Raw genomic sequence first — 20,301 nt, forward strand, 5'->3', positions numbered from 1 at the left:
GAGTGATCAAATTTGTTTTTCAGGTTAGGTGCAAGGTTAAAATGAAGAGATTGTAGAGTATAACACAATATGGAAAGTTATGACTTGGGAAAATAAAAATAAATTATGCTAAGGACGTGGACATAGTGTGTGAGGAATTATGTCAGTAAAATCCCCATGGAACATACATAAGACCGAGGGCTACATATTAGTTTGAATCTCAATTTTCCAATACTTCATATTACATCTGGACATTTTGGAACAAAAGCACTTCAGCCAGCACTGTGTAATGATAATAATTTCCAGAAATATTATGATTATTGTATAACAATTCAATTAATATATCTAGCAAGGTGGAGGTGATTTTTTTCAATCCAAATGTCACAGCAAGAAAGACCTCCATGTGATTGAAACATCAGTGTGAATATTGGATAAAAGCCCATGTTTCAGCTTTTTGATGTTATGATCTTATCCAGGTTTTGAATGCGATAAATGCAGGAGTTATACTGATCACTTTCCTGTTAATCAGAGGGAAAAAACAATCATATTACAATACACAATTAGATATAATATAGCTTTCTTTATATATATTTGTATATATACTCAAGTAAAAAAAGTTAAAATAGTTTGAAGTAAAAAATGAAAAAATAGCTGATTGTGTTTTTGTTTTTCTTTACAGTGATATGATAGCAAATACAGGACAAATGCATAATAAACCTTTACATAAGGTGTCTGGTCCCATCTCCAGCAATAGGGCTCAGCTTGGAGTAGAAAATGAAACTGGTTGACCTTTGTTTTTGGCTGTAGCTTCTGTAGATAATGTGGTGTGAGGAAACATATTGCAAATATCTATCTCCAAGGTGTTTTACAAAAGACCTAAAACACCAAAGGGTGAAATTTCTCCCTTTGCAGGGAAAGCCAGCCCATGCAACATGCAAGTCCCACTTAAGCTGTCAATAGTGTATGCATCCTTCTATACTCTCGTTCCATAAAAAGACTGTTTCTATGCGCTTGTTTCTCCCATTCCCTTCAAAGCCATCCACTGCATGCCCTGAGGATCAAGAGGGACATAAGTGATGCACAGGCCTTTTGCTAGTCCTCTGCAAAGGGGTGAATTTCTCCCAAAATGTTACACTGAAATGTTGATGTGGTCGTTGATAAAGCTTGGCAAATGGTCACACCGAGCCCTATTTTGGCTGTAGAAAAGAAAGAAGTACTTGTTCCAGCATAAAATAAGATCATATAGACAACCAACACAAACAGTATTTTTTTTCTGTTGTCTGCATAATAATAACATCATATTTGCATATAGAACAGCTTTTGCATTATTGCTCTACTTATAAGAACATAGTAAGGAACTTATAACAGACTTGCACATTACAAACTTAAGGTTCTTTGGTGAAGAATGAAAAACAGTATTTTAGCTGAAATACATCTCAGGGAAGTTTTTGCTTTTATCTGTTGATCCTTTGGATTCTCTCACAGAGGAGGGAGAGGTACTGAGTCAGCTTTACCATCGCAACGATGGCTACCCCACCAATCATCATGCATGTTGGCCAGAAAAGTGAGTGGAACAGCACATTATAACTGTAAAGTTTGGTTAATATCACGTTCTTCTGAATGCCTTCTGGGTCGTAAAAGCATGAGAAACGCTGGTACTTCCGGAAATTTTCCATTACAACATTCACAAGTGACATGGACTCTTCATAGTTCTTACCACACTTGGGGATGTAGGAACACTGAGAAGAAAGGAAAAGAAAAAGAAATGTCTCTACCCAAATACTACATTCAGATGACAAACAGGAAATTCTCCAGCTGACTGTGCCTTTCATAAGACTACAATACAATTACGTTTAATAATAATAAAATAACAAGGAGTCATGTGTCGCCTTAGATAACAGATTTATTAGAAACAAAATACAGGACTATGTAGCACTTTAAAGACTAACAAGATGGTTTATTAGATGATGAGCTTTCGTGGGCCAGACCCACTTCGTAATAGTCATGGTCACAAGCATATGCTAAATAATACTTTACACTTTTATAGCAGTTTCCGCGTGAGGAACTCTGAGGGTATGGCTAGACTGTGGGTTTTTTTAGGGATACTGGAGGTATCTGAAAAAAACCCTCCACTGCATCCAGGGAACGCATTTGCTCTTCCGCTTTTTTTGGCGGAAGAGCAAATGTGCTCTTTCGGAAGCCCCTATATTTCTCATTCAACGAGGAAGAAGGAGGCTTTTGAAGGAGGGTTTTTCCCCAACATTTAGCTCAGTCTAGACGAAAAGCCTCTTCTGACAAAATTATCGGAAAAAGCTACACAAAATGCGGAGCGCATGTTGCGTAGCTGTTTCCGACAAACAGATGTAGTCTAGACGTACCCGACATTCTGTACAAGCATTAAAGGAGTGAACCTCACCATTCTCACCCTACCCTTTTACAGACATTTAGCCCCGACGGAGGGGAGGAAAAAAATGGAGCAAGCAGGCATTATACTTTCCAGTGCGGCATTGGCCAAATCCTCCACCTGAGCACAAACTGGGAACAGGAGGAAACCCTTTGTACATTTCCTTTTTGTACATCCATATAGACTGTGTCCTGTAATTAGGGCTGGTAGTTCACTACATGGCCATAGGGTGATCCTGGGTTCCATGATTGATTTGGTCTCTGGGTAGCTCTCTCTCAGACCCCTCTCTACACTGCTGCATGGTTGAATCTATCCGCATTGAGAGAACAGCTGTCAGGGGCTTTGGGTGATTAGTTTGATCATGTGAGATTTGCAAAGGCAAACGAGATTTTGATTAAAATAATGTGACCCGTGACTTGAGAATTTTTAAAATATATAAACTTAGTAAACTTCATAAACTCCTGCTCTTTTTTATGACTATGCCATGACATTTCATAATGTACTGCAGCAAACCTCCAGTCCTAATAACAATCCATAGATTAACCTTGTAACAGGATTTGATGGATTCATTGGCAAGTTTATTAGCTGAGAATCTGAATTCCAGTGTAGAGATTCTGGATAGCATTGCAGACTGCAGCACTGAAGGTACAGCATGTCAGCACTTCTATTATGAATATTTCATAGAGCAACAGAAATTAGAGATGGAAAAGACCAGAGAGGTCACATCTCATCCATTTTACTGCTAGAGCAGGATTATTCCCTCCAGCATATTCTCTAGTGCTTTGCTTGCCCCTGTCTTAAATGCCCAAAGCCATGAGGTTTCTCCAACTTCCCAATAGAACCTAATAGATCACAGCCAGATAGGCTGCACTGGAAGGAAATATTCAATCCAGGTCAGCCTGAATTTTCCTCTATATCCCATTGTTTCAAGTGGCAATTGTAACCCCAATGTTTCCAGCTCTTGTGATATTATCCTTCTGGTCCACCTGTCCAAGGTCACTAACCTACTAAAGGAGAAAGATAGGCACTCAATGTTGCAAAGCTCGCCTGAATAAGAAGTGTTTGAATGCCTTATTTGGTCAGGTTTTCATGTTATTTATTGCCATGTCTTATAACTAAATCTATGGACTGTACAAAACCTGTACTATGCCTCCTTAATATCAATCACTTTTAATATTAGAAATATGCAGATATAAAAATATCCAATGCCAGGGTCTGTGGGTAGCCAGATGTATTCTGGGTAGCCATAAGAAAATTGGCAGGGAACATAAAAAAGAACTCTCCTTATATTTTGATCCTCATTTGAAATAGAGCATGTAGGGATAAAGTGAGAAAGGCTAAAAGTCAGGTAGAGTTGGACCTTGCAAAGGGAATTAAAACCAATAGTAAAAGGTTTTATAGCCATATAAATAGGAAAAAAACAAAAAAAGAAGAAGTAGGACCACTAATTACTAAGGATGGAGTGGAGGTTAAGGATAATCTAGGAATGGCCCAATATTTGAACAAATACTTTGCTTCAGTCTTTAATGAAGATCTTAGGGATAATGGTAAGTTAACAAATGGGACTGAGGATAAGGAGGTAGATATTACCATATCCGAGGTGAAAGCCAAACTTGAACAGCTTAATGGGAGTAAATCGGGGGGCCCAGATGGTCTTCATCCAAGAATATTAAAGGAACTGGCACATGAACTTGCAAGTCCATTAGCAAAAATTTTTAATAAATCTCTAAACTCAGGGGTTGTACCATTTGACTGGAGAATTGCTAATATAGTTCCGATTTTTAAGAAAGGGAAAAAAAAGCGACCCGGGTAACTTTAGGCCTGTTGGTTTGACATCTGTAGTATGTAAGATCCTGGAAAAAATTTTGAAGGAGAAAGTAGTTAGAGACATTGAGGCTAATGGCAATTGGGACAAATTACAACATGGTTTTACAAAAGGTAGATTGTGCCAAACCAACCTGATCTCCTTTTTTGAGAAAGTAACAGATTTTTTAGATAAAGGGAATGCAGTGGATCTAATCTACCTCGACTTTAGTAAGGCATTTGATACAGTACCACATGGGGAATTATTAGTTAAATTGGAAAAGATAGGGATTAATATGAAAGTTGAGAGGTGGATATGCAACTGGTTAAAGGGGAGACTACAGCGGGTCATACTGAAAGTTGAACTGTCAGGTTGGAGGAAGGTTATTAGCGGAGTTCCTCAGGGATCAGTTTTGGGGCCAATTTTATTTAATCTTTTTATGCTGATCTTAGCACCAAAAGTGGAAGTGTCCTAATAAAATTTGCAGATGGCACAAAGTTGGGAGCTATTGCCAATTCAGAAAAGGATCGGGATATCATACAGGAAGATCTGGATGATCTTGTAAATTGGAGTCATAGCAATAGGATGAAATTTAATAGTGAGAAGTGTAAGGTTATGCATTTAGGGATTAATAACAAGAATTTTAGTTATAAGCTGGGGACACATCAGTTGGAAGTAACGGAGGAGGAGAAGGACCTCGGAGTCCTGGTTGATTATAGAATGACTATGAACTGCCATTGTGACATGGGCGTGAAAAAGGCTAATACGATCTTGGGATGTATTAGGCGAGGTATTTCCAGTAGGGATAAGGAGGTGTTAGTGCCATTATACAAGGCATTGGTGAGACCCCATTTGGAATACTGTGTGCAGTTCTGGTCTCCCATGTTTAAGAAGAATGAATTCAAACTGGAACAGGTACAAAGAAGGGCCACTAGGATGATCCGAGGAATGGAAAACCTGTCTTATGAAAGGAGACTCAAGGAGCTTGGCTTGTTTACTTTAACCAAAAGAAGGCTGAGTGGGGACATGATTGCACTGTTTAAATATATTAGAGGGATAAATACCAGGGAGGGAGAGGAATTATTTAAGTTTAATACCAATGTGGACACAAGAACAAATGGATATAAGCTGGCTAGTAGGAAGTTTAGACTTGAGATTAGACGAAGGTTTCTAACCATTAGAGGAGTGAAGTTCTGGAACGGCCTTCCAAGGGAAGTAGTGGGGGCAAAAGATCTATCTGGTTTCAAGATTAAACTAGATGGGTTTATGAAGGGGATGGTTTGATGAGATAACATGATCTTGGTAACTAATTGACCATTCATTATCAGTGGGAAATAGGTCAATGGAGGGATGATAGGAGTTACTATAGAGAACTTTCTGGGTGTCTGGCTGATGAGTCTTGCCCACATGCTCAGGGTTTAGCTGATCGCCATATTTGGGGTCGGGAAGGAATTTTCCTCCAGGGTACATTGGCAGAGGCCCTGGAGGTTTTTCACCTTCCTCTGTAGCATGGCGTACAGATCACAGCTAGAGGATTCTCTGCATCTTGGGGTCTTCAAAGTATTTGAAGGCTTCAATATCTGAGATATAGGTGAGAGGATTATTCTAGGAGGGGTGGGTGAGATTTTGTGGCCTGCACTGTGCAGGGGGTCAGACTAGATGATCATAATGGTCCCTTCTGACCTTAAAGTCTATGAGTCTATGAAATACACCCAAAATAAATCTCTTTTTCTAAATTGGAAAAGTAGTTTGCTTTGACCTTTCCATCTATTTATTTTTAATATTTGCATATCTGTTATTTAAGGAGCATGAGAAAAGCAGTACTTGTGGTGTCCACACAGAATCTATGGTGAGAACTCATTCTTGAAAGATTTGCTGTCCAACTTTTAAGATTCAAAGTTTTGGAGAATTCAGATTCATGTCCAGATTTCTGAATTTCTCTCCATACTGGAGAACTGAATCAGGGGCAAAATTCTGATCTCACCTCCATCACTTCTAAATTTCTGTTACTCTTGATTTGCATCAGTACAGGGGAGAGTGGTGTAATGAGGCCTCTTAAGTAACTAAACCTCAGAATCTCTCTGAAACAGGCAGTGGATATACAGAGTCTCATTTGCACCACCAGAATTAAGGAGTAATTCCATTTATGCTAGCAGAGTTACACTAATGAAAAACTGGTGTTTCTGTGGCCCATAATTTAGGGCAAGAAAGGAAGGGAACTGTCCTGTCCAGTGGAATTTGCAGACTGTATAAGCATTTGCAATGTCATTCCTGGATTGGAATTCAGCTTGGACACTATGGTTAATGATCCTGCTTAACTAAAATGTGGCCTGGGAACTTTAATGATCATATGGTCTGGACCTTAATTTATTTTTCCATCGAATAATGGAAGAGAGATATGCAGCATGGAGCACAGAGGATAGCGTGGTCTCTTTGACATTGACTCATCTTTAATTCCCACAAAGCCTTCAATGATTGGAGGAAATACTGTCTCCTGGAGGTGGAACAATGAGGAAAGAGAGTGGAACATGGATGGCTCACTGTGTCTTTCCCAGTACACACATGTCAGCAGGTTTAAAGGTAACTGAACTTTTTGTGGGTACTTGATAGGGCCTGTTATCATTTCTGAATTAACAAGTTGATTCAGAACTTTGGAGTCTTGGATCAGCAGGGCAGCTTTAAGGTTGCAGCAAAACTTGGAGAAACTTCACCATGGTAGGAGGACTTTTTGTTCCTCTATCACTCTGCTGGCCATGTTTGGCACTTAGCCAGGCATCCTCTAAGGCGGTGGTTCTCAACTGGTGGTCCATGATGACTTTTTCGGTGGTCAACAGGAACATTGTCCAAAGTCACACGGCGTGAGCAGGTGCCGCCATTAGGCTGTTTTACATCATGTTCACAAGCATGTGGCGCGTCATTCATAGCGTCACCTAGGACGCAACCGCATTGTGTTGCCAGTAACTTCCGTCTGAGGCTCTGAGTGTCAGTGTAGCTGCCACTGTCGTGCTGCGTGGTTGCTGTGTTGTTCGTCCTTTGCTATGTGCTGGAGGTGGTCCATGAACATTTTTTGATTGGCCTGGTGGTCCATGGACTGAAACGAGTTGAGAACCACTGCTCTAAGGGAAGAGGAATGGTCTGCAGGGGAGAAGGGAGGGATGTGTAGACACATGGGAGTGGCAGTTTTGAGTTAGAATCCAAGCTCTGTTATTGAACTCTCCATAGGCAAAATTTTCTTGTAAGTTTAGCTCCCCATTCTTCTGGCTATCCTAGTCACCCTTTTCTGCAGCTTGGGCTTTTCTTCCTTGATTTATTTCTAGGAAACATTTTGGGGAAATTCTATGGCCTCTGTTATATAGGAGGTCCAGCTAGTCCCAACGATCTGTTCTGGGCTTGGAGGTTATGATTACAGGGCATATATCAATTAGTGGTACACAGTGTCTGTTCCTGACATCACTTGTGCTTTGTGGATGTAAACTAGGAGTAACCCCATGGGAGGAAAAGAATTAAATTGATGTGAACAGAGATCTGAATCTGGCCCTTCCAACTACTTGAGGTACTGAAACACTTCCAAGGTGTAACAGAATGACTCAGTAGTTTGAATAGAAGAGACTGCTGATCCTATTTACTGTCCCCACGGGCAGCTAGCAGCTGACAGTTGAGAAGAAAACATAGCCGCTAAGATGCCATGGTTGTAGTATTGACAAGGAGCTGGGCAATGGTCTTAAAAGGCTAGAAATAAAATATACACAGGGAGAGGAATGAAAAATCTTGTGTGCACTGGTGGAGGAGATTAAAATAGCTCAATCAACACTCATTTACTTGCTGTTGATTCTGATCAGAAACTGACAGGAGTGCATTACATATCTCACCATAAATTGTATCTACCTCTTCCCTTAACCTTTCGGGAAGACAGCTCTTTTAGATAGTGAGTCTGACAGAGGAATCATTCTCTAAAATCAAAGCGCATTTTCCTCAGACTGAGCTAGCGAGAGAAGTGGAGAGCTTGGCCGCAGACACTGCAGTGTGGGCGTGTGTGTGTGGTGGGGATGTGCACTGAGCTGGAAAGATTATGCAGGTTTCGGCTGACCTTTTGAAGGTCACTTGTGCTGACCTTCCGGAAAGTAAGTGCCGCTCTTTTCATAGTGTTGTCAGTAACATTTGGAATCAGTGAGACAGATGCATTCTTTTTTTGTGGGTGGGTAATAGAGGTGAATCTTAGTAATACGATGAGGTGGTGGAAGGAAACTGACCACCAGCTCCCTGTGGGCACATACAAAAAAACCAAGCACTTTTCTGCACACTTCCCTCTTCTGTGCATGAGGCCACTCTCTAACCTGTTGAATGAACGGCAGCTTGTCAGGTCGAGCAGTGGGGAATTCCCATCAGCTGTTCCTAGACTGCCTTTCACAGCTGCAGCATATACCATTGCTTGGGAGGTGTTTGCAGCCGCCATTATACATACAAACAAAAACAAGGTGAGAAGGGTACATAAGGAATTAGGGCTCTCAAGATAGGGGCATGCGCCTTCATTTCAGAGCCAAAAGTAGAATCAGAAACATGAGGAATATTACAGATGGGGTGAACTGGCTTAGGATGCTTGGGATCCTGAACGTACAGTGGTTTGTATTTTTCCTAGTCTGAGGGATCAGTATGTAGTTAAAATTATGAAGGCTAACTTGGACTTATAACAAACAACTTAAAGCAGGGAATTTTTTTCTATGGCTGACTTCCATTTGGGCAAACTGGGTTTTTTTTGTGTGTACAACTTAAGAGCAGGGAATGGGAGAACTTATAATGCATCAGTCCCTACCACTTTAGTACGGAATGGATATATACCGGGGCGACTAACAGCAGGGACGCCCTGTATGCCTTGAACTTCCAGTGATGGAAATGAATGATGTTTGCCAATGGAAAACTGGTCATACCAGCTCCCCTGGAATGTATAGCAGGGTCTTCTAGTTTTTGTGGTTCATAAGAGAATGGCTCTCCAGTGCAGCATTCAGCATCTAAGATGAACACTGAGGAGGAAGTTTGCTTCAGTAAACAGGGTATCAGTCTGGGAATCCGAAAACTGGGTTCTAGCATTGTGTGACTTTGGGCAAGTCACTTCTCCAGCTGCAACATGGAGATAATGATGCTTTGATATCCAGAAATGCAATGCTAAGTTTTAATATTATTGAATGCAGATTTTTTCAAGCACTATATGGAAGAAAGAAGGGGGTTATATGCCGCCTGTAGGGGAGAGTCAATACAACTTTTGTAAACAGATGTCATGCCTCACGGATCTCTTTATATTCTTTGAGAGATCAACCAACACGGACAAGGATGATTGAGTGTATTTAGTTTTCTTGAACTTTCAGGAAAGTCTTTTAAAAATTACCTCACCAAACGTTCTAAAGTAAAGTAAACTGTTGTGAGATAAGAAGGCAGGTTTTCTCATGGATCAGTAACTGGTTAAAAGATAGGAAACAAAGAGTAGGGATAAATGATAAGTTTTCACAATGGAGAGACTAGGGAGAGGTAAATAGCCCTCCCAAGGACGTGTGCTGGCACCAGAGCTGTTCAACATATTCATTAATTTGGAATGATGTATGCAGTGTGGTGACAAAGTTTGCAGATAACATAACTATTCAGGTTAAGACCAAAGCAGACTGTAAGGAGTTACAAAGGGATCATAAAAAAGAGAGTGGCCGAGCAACAAAATGGCAGATGAAATTCAGTGATGATAAATGCAAAGCTATGCACACTGAAAAACATTATCCCAGCTATACATACATAATGATGGGCTCTGAATTAGTTATTACCACTCAAGAAAGAGATCTTGGATAATTGACAGTTCTCTGAAAACATCTGCTCAATGTGCAGTGGCAGTCAAAAAAGCTAACCAAGTTAGGAAGCATTAGGAAAAGTATAAAAAGACAGAAAATATCATAATGCCGCTATATAAATCCATGGTACATCTACACCTTGAATGCTGCATGCAATTTTGGCTACCCCACGTCAAAAATAGTATATTAAATTTGGAAAAGAGGCAGAGAAAAGCAACAAAAATGTTTAGGAGTATGGAACAGCCTCTGTTTGAGAAGAGATTAAAAAGACTTAGACTGCTCAGCTTAGGAAAGAGGTGACTAAGAGGGGATGTAATAGAAAGCTATACAATCATGGCTGCTGCAGAGAAAAAGTCTTATTTATCTTTTCATGTAGCACAAGAAGCAAGGGTCACCCAATGTAATTAACAGGCAGATTTATAATAAACAGAAGGTAGTCTTTCTTCACACAGCCTACAGTCAACCCATGGAACTTATTGGTGGAGAGGATGTGAAGGCCCAAAACATTAACTGGGTTTATAGAAGGATTACATATATTCACCTAGGATCGGCCCAAGAATGTTAAAATATTCAGGGACACAATCCCATGCTCTAGGTGTCCCTAAGCCTCTATCTGCAGGTGCTGGGATTTGATGAGGAGGGCAGATCGCTTGATAATTGCCTTTTCCCTTCTTTCTCTTTGAAGCATTGGGCATTGGCCATTGTAGGAAGACATGACACTGAGCTAGATGGACCATTGGTCTAACCCAGTGTGCCTGGTCTTAACCCCTGGTCCGTCTGTGGAACTGGGCTGACAGAAGAATGCTTTCCCCATCCCACTTACTGTTGCTCGGGGAGGTGAAATTCACAGGGTCTTAGAAAACCCTTCCATCAAAGTAGGAGGCATCTTCATTACAGGCTATGCCATCGTAGACCCGCAACGCAGACATGGCCAGCATGTGTACTGTGTCTTGTGGCTGTAGCACAGCATGGTGCCTTGTGACCCAGACAGTCCTCCTTATAGTGCATCTCAATACCATAATGATGCAGATCTTCCTAAATATACCGGTCTGGCCACTACAGGACCAGACTCTTGTTTTTGGACTTTATTGTGGTCTGCAGCCAATGTTTTAGCTTCCTAGCATGGACTGATGACAAAGGAGGGAAGAAACGGAAGTGGTTATGGATGACTAGATAAGAGTCACAGTTATATACTAGCAGCATGCGGCAGTGTGACCCTGCCCTCTACTGAAACTCTCACAACCTGCACAGCTGTCAGCACAGCAGGGGTGGGTGCGTGCTCTGGTTGTGGCCCAAATACCTTAGCCACAGAGCTGTGATGCGAAGAGCACTGCTAGCCTAGGAACAAAGATTTGTTGCGCTGATTTGAGTGTGCTGAAACTTGCAGGCTATGTTGATTCTATCAAGGTTCAAGAAGTCAGGTATTTTACACACATAACTATTAAGGGCCAAGTCCTATTTAATATAGGATTTGGATTCAGATCACATAACCACTAGCATATCAGTTAAAAAAACAACAACCTTAGGAATCCTCCTGAGAGCAAAGCTTACCCTGTAAAACAACCTTGGGCTGGGGAAGTATTAACTGTGCCTACCTTAGATTACGAGAAAGCTGTGTTTGGGAGAATTTAAGACTAGACTTAGACAAACAAAGACCTTCAAACAGAATTTGGAGATTTATACAGAATCCTTTGATTTGTTTATACGCGTTGTAGGACCAAAAGTGACTGGAGCTGCTGTAATCAAAAAACAGCATGGACTTAACTGGTTGCTTATACATTGTGGCAAAACAAGTTTCTGATGTTTACCTGCTAACCTGATCTTTAAGAACTATATTTCTAAAGTAACTCTGGGTAGAGAATTGGAAGCTGCTGAACATTACAGCAGAAAGAAGGCAGGGGGCATTATCCTCTGTTTGACATCTGATTTCATAGGGACTCGTATCCCAGCTACTAGAGTTAATTATCTAATCAAATAATTGGCCTTGTGAAACTGTTAAGTGCTTTGATTAATTTCAATATCACTTCATCTTAATATGTGAAGGTAATTTGGTCAGCCGAACTACTTCCTGAAATAGAAACACAATGGGTAAAATTTACCTTGGGGTAACTGAATAGGATATATTTGCAGTTCAGTTTGAACTGGGCCTCTATTATTATTCCAGCTGCATATAATCTAGGGGTAGTAGAGGTCCCTGTGATGATTTTAATGGCCTCCTTGAGTAACTGCAGGTGCAAAATGGGGCTTGCAATAATTTGTGCAAATAATTGTGGATGCTAAGATGAAAGGCAGCTTCTAAAGCTCCGACCCTCAATACTTTGCTACACAAAAGAATACAAACAGCCATCTGCAGATAGTCACTCACTGGTCTGGAACAATAACAAACCCTGATACACATTGTCATGAGTCACTAGCATGTATGTAATCTGGGGGAGACATTCATTATAGTCTGGAGAGATTTGATCTGGCTCAGTCCCACTGGATTAAGTTTACCCTGGTTTTATGTGGTGCAGAGAACATTTTTTTCCCTCAGGATTTTAAATATGATATCAATTTTAATAATTTCAGGTATTAGTAAGGCAGATAAGGACAATTGAGCTGGTATAAATGGAGCTATATTGATTTACACCAGCTGAGAATGTGGGCTATTATTTATGATCTTTAGCATGACAATAGCCCTTCAATACACAGTCAGCATCTTCATAGCACCTAGGAGATCAAATTACACTCCATGGGCCATGAGTACCACTCTCCTGACTTCAACTAGGCTGCACTGGCAGAATTTGGCTGCCATGTCCAAGAAGGAGACAAGAGCCCTTACCTCCCTCTGTTGCCATGCCCACAATGAAAAGGCCTCTTCTAGTCTCACTGCCAAGGCTGCTGTTTTTACTTTGTTAGAGGGATTAGAGTATAAAGCACAACCCTATAAAATGTGCCTCAATATTCTAAGTGAGCTGTGCACAAGTCACTGTGACAGACACTCAGGGTGAGACTGTGTCTCAGTCACTGCCTGCAGAAGAAGAGGAGAGGACTGACCATAGACTGGCAGCATCTCTCCAGAGGTGCTCTGCTTCTGGCAGATGCAAACGGTGCAGGAGAGATACACAACTGTGGTATATGCATTTTCTTTCTAACAGGGGGTAGCATGTAGTTCCTCTAGCAGTCAGCAACCCACTCCATAACTATTCACCCCAGGCCAGGATTTGGGAAGACTCTGCATGGTGATGCTAACCTTTTATTTATACTGTGTATGGAGTTTGCAGGAGCAAGCGTCCCAGTGTGGCCTGACAGCTAGCAAGGCTCTCACTAGGACTCTAAATAAACAGACCTCTGAAGTCAGCTTAGGGTGGACTGAGGACTTGGAAGCCCGCCCCCCTCCCTGGAATTTGGAGCTTGAGTCATAACTCCATAGGTCTGTCAACCCGGCATGGAAGACTGGATCCCAAGGACTCCAAAGTACAGTGTAGACATTCCCTGATCTGCCAGGGTCACACAGCCTGCACTGTCAGAGCACCAAGGAGAATCACTGGGCATATATGGGTATGTCTACACTACCCCCCTTGTTCGAACTAGTGGGGGTAATGTAGTCATACGGAGTTGCAAATGTAGCCCGGGATTTGAATTTCCCGGGCTTCATTTGCATAAAGCCGTCCGGCGCCATTTTTAAATGCCGGCTAGGTCGGACCCCGTGCCGCGTGGCTACACGGGACACGGACTAGCTAGTTCGGATTAGGCTTCCTATCCGAACTAGCTGTACGCTTCGTGGAACGTGCCGCGTGGAATGAGGTATACAGCTAGTTTGGATTAGGAAACCTAATCTGAACTAGCTAGTCCGTGCCGCGTGTAGCCACGTGGCACGGGGTCCGACCTAGCCGGCATTTAAAAATGGCGCCGGCCGGCTTTATGCAAATGAAGCCTGGGAAATTCAAATCCCGGGCTTCATTTGCAACTCCGTATGACTACATTACCCCCGCTAGTTCGAACAAGGGGGGGTAGTGTAGACATACCCTAAGTGTCCAGGATCCTCAGGCTATGTCTAAACTGTAGGCTTCTTTTGGAAGAAGCTTTCTGGAAGAGATCTTCTGAAAAAACTTCTTCCACAAGAGACCGTCCACAATGCCAAAGCGCGTCGAAAAAGCAATCTGCTTTTTTGAAAGATAGCTTTCGCACTGAATGGACGCTATCTCTCATGTAAGCTGTGATTACTATGGACGGAGAGGCCACCTGGGCACTTGTGCTTCTTCCTCTTTCCTCTTCTTTCAAAAGAACTCCTCCTCCATCCATACATGCCTTTTTCTGAAAGAGCTCTTTCGGATAGAAAGAGGATTACCAATGCCGGAAAAACCCTTCTGTTCTTTCAATTTTCTTTTGAAAGAACGTGATTTCAGTGTGGGTGTAAGTGAAGTTTTTTTTGAAAAACGGCTGTTTTTCCGAAAAAACTCTGTAGTGTAGACATACCCTCAGTAAAGAGTCCTCTGTAATCATAGAATCATAGACTCCTAGGGCTGGAAGAGACTTCAGGAGATCATTGAGTCCAGCCCCCTGCCCAAAGCAGGACCTCATCCCAGCCAGGGCTTTGTCACACCAGAACTTAAAAACCTCTAGGGATGGAGATTCCACCACTACTTTAGGTAACTCATTCCAGTGCTTCACCAACTTCCTAGTGAAACAGTTTTTCCTAATATCCAACCTAGACCTCCCCCACAGTAACTTGAGACCATTGCTCCTTGTTCTGCCATCCATCACTACTGTGAACAGTCTCTCTCCAACCTCTTTGGAACTTCCCTTCAGGAAGTTGAAGGCTGCTATCAAATCCCCCCTCACTCTTTTCTTCTGCAGACTAAACAAGCCCAAATCCTTCAGTCTCTCCTCATAGGTCATGCGCTCCAGCCCCCTAATCATTTTGGTCACCCTCCGCTGGACCCTCTCAATGCGTCCACATCCTTTCTATAGTGGGAGGCCCAGAACTGGACACAATACTCCAGATGTGGCCTCATCAGAGCCGAATAAAGGGGAATAATCACTTCTCTGGATCTGCTGGCAATACTCTTCCTAATGCACCCCAATATGCCATTAGCCTTCTTGGCTACAAGGACACATTGTTGACTTATATCCATATTCTCATCCACTGTAATTCCCTGGTCCTTTTCTGCAGAACTGCTACTTAGCCATTCGGTCCCCAGCCTGTAACAATGCTTGGGATTCTTCTGTCCCAAGTGAAGGACTCTACACTTGTCCTTGTTAAACCTCATCAGATTTCTTTTGGCCCAATCCTCTAATCTGTCCAGGTCACTCTGGACCCTATCCCTGCCCTCCAGCATATCTACCTCTCCCCCTAACTTAATGTCATCTGCAAACTTGCTAATAGTGCAATCCATCCCCTCATCAAGGTCATTAATAAAGATGTTAAACAAAACTGGTCTTAGAACCAATGCTTGGGGCATTCCACTTGAAACTGACCACCAAGCTGACATCGAGCTGTTAATCACTGTTCTTTACCATGGGAGACTCTATGTATCCAACCTCTGTACTAATTCTTCTCCACCTCTTCACCGGGGTTCTACCACTGTTGTTGGTACATGAATCTCCTGTCTATCAGGAATGTGAGGATGGAGGCTGTACCTGACGCCTTCACAGGAGCTCACAAGTTAGGAGGAACTGTTTGTGCAGAATGATTCTCAATCCACCCCCCACCAGCAGCTTAAAAGCTGATTCTGCTGCCTCCCATTGAACATTTATGAAAGAGGAATACAGATCTATTGGGAGACATAAAGCCGGGGCTGGAAGCCACGTATTCCTTAACATGGAAAATGGATACAGCAAAATGAACAGCTCTCTAGAAATCCATTTGAGATGGAATTTGTTCCATGTTCTTACCTCAGAATTAATTTTCATCGTCTCTTCCGTGTGGTAAAGGAGGAGCTTTTGTCCAGAAGAAGTTAAATTAACGTACACCTGTAGGCAGGGGTACTGAGAGATTTTCCAGCAGTCTGGACCACAGCTAAATGAGCAGTTAAATGTTTCTGTGATGGATGCATTGAGGAGCGTGCACTGAGCCTCTTCTGTCCAAACACTAGGTAAAAGAGAGACAGGTTAGAAAAAACACATAAAAAATTGTTAGTAAAGCAGTAAATAGAGCCAGATGTTACCTTCACACATACAGAATAGGAAGTGACTGTGTAGGAAGGAGTACTGCAGAAATGAATCTATGGGTCATAGTGGACCACAAGCTAAATATCAGTCAACAGTGTGATTCTGTTGCAGAAAAGCAAACATTATTCTGGGTTGCATTAATAGGGGTGTTGTGAGCAAGACAAGTCATTCTTCTACTCTACTCTACGCTGATTAGGTTTCATTTGGAGTATTTTGTCCAGTTCTGGGCACCATGTTTCAAGAAAGATGCGGCGAAATTGGAGAAGGTCCAGAGAAGAACAACAGAAATGATTCAAGGTCTAGAAAATATGACCTATGAAGGAAGACTGAAAGAATTGGGCTTGTTTAGTTTGGAAAAGAGAGGACTGAGAAGGGACATGATAACAGTTTTCAAGTACTTAAAAGGGTGTTCCAAGAAGGACTGAGAAAAACTGTTCTCCTTGACCTCTGAGGATAGGACAAGAAGCAATGGGCTTAAATTGTAGCAAGGGAGGCTTAGGTTGGACATTAGGAAAAAACTTCCAGTCAGGATGGTTAAACACTGGAATAAATTGCTTAGTGAGGTTGTGGAATCTCCATCATTGGAGATATTTAAGAGCAGGTTAGAGACACATCTATCAGGGATGATCTAGTTGGTGCTTGGTCCTGCCTTGAGATCAGGTGACTGGACTTGATGACCTCTCACGGTTCCTTCCAGTTCTAGTATTCTATGATTCTACAAATCATGGATATGATACTGTAGGTATCTTAGGAGAGACGCTCTTTCACAAGACTATTGCATACAGGGTAGACTTACATTCACTAGCATATGAAGTTCATGTCTCAGGAATGCTAATGTAGTGGGTTCCCATACATGTAATATTGACACATATTGGTGGAGACTAACAAAAATATATATAGTATCATGAGCTTTCATGGGCAAAACGCACTTCTTTGAGGGAGTACCCATGAAGGCAGAGTAGGAGGACCATTTCACTCTTGAAGTAGTTAGATGCATTGTACCATATGGCCCTCCACTGTTACGTATCAGAATACTTTTTATTCTGCTATAGCTTTCACTAAGTTTGAAGAGATTTTTGGTCTATCTTGGTTACTTAAGAGGCTAAAAGGGAGTGATGTAGTCATTTTGTCATCCCCCCCAATACTGCCTCACAAACCTTATCTCTACTGAGGTGGAAATAATCAAATACAATTTATGACTAGGCTTTTCTTAGGAACAAAGGTCACTGGAATGTCACAAGTGACAGCTATGAGAGGGAGTCTCCCTCTCCTAATGGTCTTCTCTGGGAGCCCCAAGATTTTCTGGTGCTTTTCACTCTCTCCTAACTTTCTGCCACAGTGGGGTTGAGACATAGCTGCTTCCAGAACATGTCAACCCTACTGCCTGAGAAGTATCCCCAGTCTCTGCAAGCTGTGGACCCAGTATGAGAACCAGGGCTTTTTCTGTACAGGGACACTCATCTCTGGTCTACACTAAGGAGTTATTTCAAAATAACTCCCCTTATTTTGAAATAACTGCTGCTTTCCCCGAGGAATAACAGTAATTTTGAAATAGTTATTTCAAAATAGCAGTAGTGACTCCCCAGAGTCATTCAGAGTAATTACTCCCCAGTGCTCCCTGGGGCTCTAAGTCGAGGTAGCACATCCATATTAACGGAGCCTGCCTCAGACTAATTTTGAGGCTTCTCTGTAGTGTAGACCAGCTATTTCAAAATTATTATGTTGTTATTTTGAAATAATTTCCTACTGTAGACATGCCCTTAGGAAAGTTAATCTGAATTAATTAAAGGTGTGAAAAGATGATATGCCATGTGATTTTAAATGATCTCCTGGACAATTTCTCTTTTGCTCTGGTAACAATTATAGGTTCCATGCATTCAAAGTGGTTGATTATGAAAGTTCAATTATGGTATGATAATTCTGTTAATAATTATTATGAAAAAGTGAGGATTTTTGCCCATTAGGGCATTATGTATTTTGGTGATGGGTAATTGTTCTCTTCAAGGGGTATGCCTAATGGCTATTTTAGGAGAAATGATGCAGACTCCTGGGATGTATTCCTGACTCTCTCTCTTTTACTTCTCTGTACCTTATTTTATCCACCTATAAAAGAGGTTATAATTGCACTTATCTCACAGCTGAGTTTTGAGACTTAGCTAATTAATAACTTCAAAGTGCTTTGATATCCTTGGAAAATATGTCCTATAGCTCACAACTTAACTGATCTTTTCCCCAAAAAGCAATGTTGACATTAACAGCCTCCATAATTGGCAATGTTCTTTCTAAGGGGGTCTGGGAGAGAGAGTGTTTTTGAAATGTAAATACTCTTGGATGTTTAAACAGGTTTGATCTCTGTCTCTAAGCTTAAGATCTGTTTGGATTTAAAAAGAGAGGAATAATTTTATGCCTGGGAATAACATGCAGGGTAACCAATCCTCATGCATCAGTGCTCATCCTGAGAATTACAGAGGACAGGAAGGCATAGTTTCCTACCGGTATAGCATTAACACAACAGGGCTGTGTCTAGACTGGAAAGTTTTTCTGCAAAATCAGCCGCTTTTCCAGAAAAACTTGCCAGCTGTCTACACTGGCCGCTTGAATTTCCGCAAAAGCACTGACGATCTCATGTAAAATCATCAGTGCTTTTCTGGAAAAACTATGCTGCTCCCATTCGGGCAAAAGTCTTTTTCCGAAAGACTTTTGCACAAAAGGGCCAGTGTAGACAGCATAGTACTGTTTTCCACAAAAAAGCCCCCGTCGTGAAAAAGGCGATCGGGGCTTTTTTGCGGAAAACCGCGTCTAGATTGGCCACAGACGCTTTTCCGCAAAAAGTGTTTTTGCGGAAAAGCATCCTGCCAATCTAGACGCGCTTTTCCAAAAATGCTTTTAACGGAAAACTTTTCCTTTAAAAGTATTTTCGGAAATTCATGCCAGTGTAGACGTAGCCCTGATGTTTTCCTTGCTTCCTCTGAAGAATCAGCTATTGGCCACTGCCAGAAGCAGGATTATTGCGTTTGGTAGATCAATGGTGCAATCCAGAAAGGCACAGTCTTGTTCCCATGTCTTCATGGATCAGAATAGATAAGCATTGCTGATAACCCCATCATGCTTGAAAGTTGCCCTGAAGCACAGCTAGTGAATCAGGCCAAAGAGTTCTGGTGCTTAGCTAAGAAGTGAAACTATGGAAGGACATCAAAGAAATTAAATGCAGTATAATTACTATGAAAGATGATGTCTCACTTGTAGCAAATTATTATATTTCAGCAGGATTTTACTTGTTAAAATGAAGGAATTAGCTTACATGAGCACTAAATGCTATAAAATAGCATGATCCCTTTTCAAATTAAACTTCCATTTTTCCATTTGAAAGGACAGTGCTTCTCTAGGCCACTGAATATTACTGCTGTTCCCTGCTGATTTAAACAGGGGCTCTGTTTTACAGTGATAGCCACTCCATAGTTTATGGACTACAGGAATCCACAGATCAGCTGTTAAAGATATTATACAAAATTTATATTGTGAGGGAGAAGGTTTTTTCGGAATCGAAAACTGTTCATTCTCCCACTACACTTCAACAGTGACAAATCTAAAACTGGCAATCAATGTTTTGTCAGACCCTGTAGCTCTGATTCTGCTCATGCTTACACCAGTACAACTCACTTAGGCCTTGTCTCCGCATACCAGGAAATTGATGCCACAGAGATCAATCTCCCGGGGGTTGATTTAGCAGGTCTAGTAAGGACACACTAAATCAACCACTGATTGCACTCCCATTGTCTCCGGTACTTCATTGGCTCATGAGAGGTAAGGGAAATCAATGGAAGATTTTCTCCTGATGACCGTCTTCTCGCAGTAGGGACGGAGTGCAAACTTGAACTAAGGTATTTTGACTCCAGCTAGTCACGTAGCTGGAGTTGCATACCTTAGTTTGACTTTGACCCCTAGTCTTAGAAGCGTAGCTGTGTTAGTCTGTATCTGCAAAAACAACGAGGAGTCCGGTGGCATCTTAGAGACCAACAGATTTATTAGAGCATAAGCTTTTGTGGGTAAAACTCACTCCATCAGATGTAGACCTGGCCTTATTTGGTATGGAGTTATTCTGGATTTATATCAGCGTAAGTTAGAGGAAAATC

The 20,301-nt window shown here is 41.6% G+C and overlaps 1 protein-coding gene across 5 annotated transcripts in view; it reads right to left on the reverse strand.

Moving 5' to 3' along the window:
- Positions 1-544: 544 nt before the first annotated feature.
- KCNMB2 (potassium calcium-activated channel subfamily M regulatory beta subunit 2) overlaps positions 545-20,301 on the reverse strand; it is a 273,125-nt gene continuing 253,368 nt past the window's right edge. For all 5 annotated transcript variants that reach the window (XM_075938014.2, XM_075938013.2, XM_075938015.2 and 2 more), the window contains exons 4-5: positions 15,893-16,088; positions 545-1,718 (exon numbers count right to left, since the gene is read on the reverse strand). In XM_075938014.2, the coding sequence (XP_075794129.1) occupies positions 1,434-1,718; positions 15,893-16,088 (481 nt within the window). In that variant the 3' untranslated portion in view covers positions 545-1,433. The remainder of the gene's footprint in view (positions 1,719-15,892; positions 16,089-20,301) is intronic.

The sequence above is a fragment of the Pelodiscus sinensis genome, chromosome 10 (genome assembly GCF_052426305.1).
Source record: "Pelodiscus sinensis isolate ZL-2025 chromosome 10, ASM5242630v1, whole genome shotgun sequence".
Lineage (NCBI taxonomy): Eukaryota > Metazoa > Chordata > Testudines > Trionychidae > Pelodiscus > Pelodiscus sinensis.